Source organism: Sinocyclocheilus anshuiensis, unplaced genomic scaffold, assembly GCF_001515605.1.
Source record: "Sinocyclocheilus anshuiensis isolate Anshui unplaced genomic scaffold, SAMN03320099.WGS_v1.1 scaffold1050, whole genome shotgun sequence".
NCBI lineage: Eukaryota > Metazoa > Chordata > Actinopteri > Cypriniformes > Cyprinidae > Sinocyclocheilus > Sinocyclocheilus anshuiensis.
The window spans coordinates 293,502-299,083 of record NW_015536519.1 but is presented as its reverse complement, the minus strand read 5'-3'; the positions used below and the strand labels follow the sequence as shown (position 1 = coordinate 299,083).

Below are 5,582 nucleotides of genomic sequence, written 5' to 3'. Positions count from 1 at the left end.
ATTTTTTTTTATTTTTATTTATTTATTTATTTATTTTTTTTTATCATGAAGTCCGAAGGATCTGTTTGCGTATTTAAAACTGTATATTTGTGTAATTGTAAGCTTTGTATATTGGAAAAATCAAAGACGTACTGTACTGCGAAGGATTTCTGCCGAAGTGTCATATTTTATACTTTAATAATTTAAGACTCTTAAATAAAGACGTGATGTTTTTTGTATGGTTTATTATGCCTCAAGTGCTCATTTCATCCATCTTTTCTGAAACGTTTGTCGTACACTGAGTTTTGGTCGCGTCTCTCTTCGTAATCGTCGACGCGCTTCTGTCTCGCGATGAAAATCACCACAATCCTCTTCGACCGACAAGTTTCCCTGTTTTTCCGGACATCCTCCGATATGTTTTTCCACCGTCTCTTTCAGTCTTCGTCGTTCGTTGCTTTCCAACTCGTCTGACCGTTTTATCGGCCTTTGACGTCTCTCGTATTCATCATCCACATGTTCTCCTCTGATTTTCCTGATCTGTTGGCGTAAATTTGCGTGCCTTGAGGACGTCGCCTCGCTTCTGTTCTGTAATTCTACTCTTTTCGCGTTAATTTTGATTAAATCAGTTTCTTGTTCTCTCGCTTCATGCTTCGTTGCGTTTGCTGATTTTTGTTGAGTCTTTCCAGGTTGGTATTTTATCGTCCAATTTAGGTGGCATTCTCGCGACGGGCAGCGCCATCTTTTGTCTTCTATGTCGTCTCTTGTGTTTTTTATTTTTGTTTGCATTATTTTCCTCAGTTTGGTCAATCTTGGGCAATTCCTTCATGTTCGTCTGGTTATTACAAACATTTCTCGTTCTCTGTGAATCGTTGGGAATGTCCGAATCAGTTTTATGGTTGCCTTTTGCACTTCCTTCGTTCATATATTTCTCAGTTTTTGGTCCGTCTGCCGTGTTTTCCTCTCCATCATTCTCCGGTCCACCATCCACGAGGGTTTCTGGTGGTTCTGGGTCATGCATTACGGTATGAGGGAATGATGCATGATGGGATTTGTAGTTTTGAAGACTGAAGCAGCTGCATGGAGTGGCAGAATCAAGTTCATACAAAGTCTCGTGTTTTTGGTTTCCATCAGCTTCTGGACTAAAGTCTTGAAGAGTTTCTTGGACTGAAGCGTTTCGATCCGTTTGGGAACTTTGGCTCTCAGGATTCGCTTGCAGAGGTTCAGTAAACATGTGAAACACATGTTGGTCTTCGACGTTATCCTGAAATGGCGCTAATATGTTTTCCATCATGGGATCTTCAGATAAGAGGATATTTGTGCCATTAAAGGGGCTTATATCACGTTGGGCATCAGACGGAGGAAAACTCTTGGTGTGAGTCCAGTCTGAGCATCCAGCGACTGGCTCGGGATTGTCCTTAAAGACGTCTGAGATGTTCTGGTCAGAGGAGAGCAGCGAGCTGATGTAGTCCATGTCGAAACCAGTCTGAAAGACAGAATAAAAGCAGTATAAATGATAAACAAGGCTCCGGGGCAAGACGCTTCATTAGTGTGTTTTAATTTACCTCCAGAGCGTCCATGACCTGTGAGTATTTTCTACATCTTTTACCTGTTTTCTTCACTGAGCCGTGCTGCAGACGATGACCTGAAGACAAGCTCAGTGTTTACTGTTTATTTTAATCATAGATTAAGTTTAGTTTACCCCAGTGACAAATAAATACACTTAAATGTATTTGAAATGCATTTATTTCATGCTAAGCATACTACAAATATATTTTCATACGTATGTACTTAATAAAATACCCTGCAATTGTACTTTTAGTATAGTATACTACTAATCTGGTAAACTTAGAGTCTGCTAAATTGGAACAACTAATTTTGCACTTAATGCACTTTAATTGTGCGGAAGTAGTGCAACTAAAGATATACTGAAGTATATTTGACTGTGCTAATGTGGAACTACTGCAACTGGTACACTTTAAGTATTTTGCATTTAAAGCCAGATATTATACAATTATCATCAAAAGTGACATTAAAAGACATTTTAGACTTAATATTAAGAAATGTGCATTGTGCGCAAGTAATACGCCAAATAAAGTTTAATTATAATTTTTATATGAGTAAGATTTTTACTTCAGCAGATCATCACAGTGCTCAAACAACACATTTTTGGCACACTATTGATCTCTGCTACCACTGAATCTAGATCTGTCTCTGTCAGAAAGAGATGCATTAACGAGAACACTAGTGTACTATTTATGAAGGCTATATCTTTAACACCAAGCATTTCTGCAGACTCTGTATAAATCACTCAATGGCCTAGGACCTAAATACATAGCAGATATGTTCACTGAATATAAACCTAACAGACCACAACACACAAAACAAGGGGAGTCTGCTTTTAGTTATTATGCCGCTCGCAGTTGGAATCAGCTTCCAGAAGAGATCAGATGTGCTAAAACATTAGTCACATTTAAATGCAGACTCAAAACTCATCTGATTAGCTCTGCATTTATTGAATGAGCACTGTGCGATGTCCGAACTGATTGCACTGTATTTTTTGTATAATCATTTTCTATTCTAACTGTTTTAAATTCATGTTAAACCTCTTAAATCAATTTTTAAATCATTTTCAAAGTTTTAAATTCCTTGTCTTATTGTTGTGATTATTTTTTTTTTATTATTTTTTTTTCATTTCTTTTATGTAAAGCACTTTGAATTACCATTGTGTATGAATTATTTATTGTATTTTAGCTCATTTGTATAATAGTTCATATTTAATATTACCATAGGTTTATTTGAATATATCAAGTGGTAGCCAATAACACGTACCAAAAAGCAATAGTAAATAAGGCAATACATAAAGAATATCAACTAATTTTACCATTTGAATTACATTTAATTGTCATTGAATATATGTATATGAATATGAATAATATATTTTTGACAGCACTAATATATATACATAATGTATGTGTGTGTATTGTTATGTATATATAAATATACACACACATACAGCATGTATTTTGAAAATATTTACATGTATACATTTATATTCATATAAATTATATCATATGAATATATTTAATGTATAAACGTAAAATATTTTTCTTAAATATATACATGCATGTGTGTAGGATTTAGATTTAATAAATCAAATAAATTAATCTATGTGTTTTTGCTTAGAATTTTACATTAAGTATTGTATAATATTACTTTTTTTTCAGTCTGTCAATATTGCAAGCAATAGTAAAAGGGCAATATATTAAGAATATCAACCTTTTTTTTAACCATTTCAATGAAATGTAGTAGAATATATATATATGTGACGTATCCAGCTGACTTTATGAGAACTGGATTTCATTCAGAAGCCGAGTGTTTTTTATCACATGATTAATAAGTAGTATTTATTATAACTAACAATGTTCATTTACATGAATAATTATGTCGTACAGTAGGTGGCGGGCTTTTTTCCACACACGTGACCTTTTAAAAACTCAATTTCCCATCCTCCTTTGCGCGGTGTGCCACACTTCCAGTTTGTTTTGGGCTCGCTCGCTACGCTGCGGAATATATAAACCTGCTTTCAGCTCGGAAATCATCGAAATAAACGTTATAACGGTATTATAACGATAGCATATGTTCTAAAGTGTTTTGTTAGTGTATAAAAGTGGCTTTGGCTGATGAAACACTTTTTTTGGTTTCTAGAACGTTCAGGGAACGTTACTTTATGGTTCCCTCAACGTTCTTTTTTGGTTTGCCAAACATAACCAAATGGAAAGGTTCTTTGTCTATTGTGGTGGCACTGAATGATTACCATAGTAATTTACCATAGTGTTTTAAGCAATAATAAATAACATTAGAGACATAATACATGTCGAAAACATAATACCATGCAACTTTAATAACGAGTGGTATTTTATTGTACGGTTTCTCAAGAAAACACAGTGATGTTATGCAGCTTTTGGTATTATTTTGTGCAATCTCAGCTGTGAAATAAAGAGCTACAGTTTTAAGGCATGTTTTGAATAAATGATTTTATGTGTTTTTCTGCAGAAACTGGACCCGGCTGGTCAGCCCACCAGCTCGGCACATCCGGCCCGCTTTTCACCGGACGACCAGTTCTCCAGACACCGCGTGACCATCAAGAAACGCTTCGGCCTGCTGCTGACGCAACAGCCGCGGCCCCTGCTCTGAACACACCGCCAGTGGACTTTACACAATTCATTCGTTTTAATAGAACAATGTGATGTTCACTTTCTCATTACTGAAAATATGGCATCCGTATTTGTTGTTGACTCGGTTTATTCAGTTTAGTGTATTCACGTCATACACACGTGCAGTGCAATAAACTGAGCGATTCGTATATTTGTGTTCCAAATTTATTTGGAAATAAAATGTTTTTTTTTTCTTTTTTGTTAAAAATAAAATGCAAATTAAAGAAATATATATATGGAAATTAAAAATGAGCATTGAAGCCCATTAATTTCAGCGCTTCTCAAGCAGAAAGTTGAGGAAATTACAGCAGTTTTTGGAATTTTAACGCGTTCGTTTACCTCTCGGAAATATGGCCAGTAGTTGTATTTTATGAAACACGTTATAGTTAATGTTTAGTTTTAGATAATCTGCAGTTATGCTATATTTGACGTGAGAAACACGTTAATAGCGATCATAACCAGATGCTATTTGTCATATTTTTAAGTTTGTAGTCTTTCTGCAATCTTTCTCTCATTGTAGGAAGTTGAACGAGTTTCAGTGAAGACTGCCCATTAAAGCAATACAAGAAAGCAGTTGGTTGCCTTGTGTGTTTTTTTTTAATGTTTATTTTTTATTTTTGGGTTAGATTCCGTATTTACTGGCCTTTTGTTAACATTCATTTATATTGTCGTCTTGCATAAATGTCATAAAATAATACTGGGATGTGAGTAATTAATCTTTTAAAATTCAACATTAAAAAAAAAAGCAAAACTTATAAACATTGATGAGCGTTTGATAATGTCTAAATATGCAATGCAAAACATAAAATAAATAAATAAATACGCTATTATGACCGGTGAAATACTTTACAGCAACTAGAGTAGAGCTAAACCATAGACTGTATAAAAACATGGACGTAGTGTCCGTGACGTCACCCGTAGGTTTCCGAAGAGCGTTTTTGAAGCTCAAAGTGGGCGGAGCCGGCCGTCGCCATCTTGGCAGCGCATCACTCCCGGATAATCGAAAATGGGCAAAGAGGCGGGAGCTGGTTGCTGAAGCCACGCCCACATAGCTCGACGGTGGTGACAGCAGCGGCAATCCACCTGTCACTCAAGTGGCCACGCCCTTAATTATGCAGAACTTTAAGGCTTAATTTAATTTAAACAGATGAGTTATAAAAAAGTTCTCCCCCCCCTCACATTTGTCATGAAGGGCAAAATTAGCTATATAGACCAAAATCATTTTTTGAACCAGGCTGTAAACATGTTTTTTTCTGCTGTAAAGTTGGGCATTTTAACATGGGGAGTCTATGTATGAATTACAGTATAAACAATAAGCATATTAGAATTTTTTTTTAATGCTGTCTCTTCATCTCTCCCCAGAATGAAATGCGATTGTAAAACGTAGTT

At 35.4% G+C, this 5,582-nt stretch overlaps 1 protein-coding gene across 2 annotated transcripts in view; it reads left to right on the top strand.

Annotated features, from left to right (window-relative positions):
- LOC107693384 (lysophosphatidylcholine acyltransferase 2-like) overlaps positions 1-4,766 on the top strand; it is a 6,514-nt gene extending 1,748 nt beyond the window's left edge. Inside the window, exons 1-2 of one of the 2 annotated variants that reach the window (XR_001634735.1) lie at positions 1,537-1,561; positions 4,033-4,766. Coding sequence is in view for 1 of the 2 variants with exons in the window: in XM_016492750.1 (XP_016348236.1) it covers positions 4,033-4,226 (194 nt within the window). In the remaining variant the exon portion in view is untranslated. Of the gene's footprint in view, positions 1-1,536; positions 1,562-4,032 lie in introns of those variants that run through there. The other variant, XM_016492750.1, reaches the window with a different exon arrangement.
- Positions 4,767-5,582: the final 816 nt, after the last annotated feature.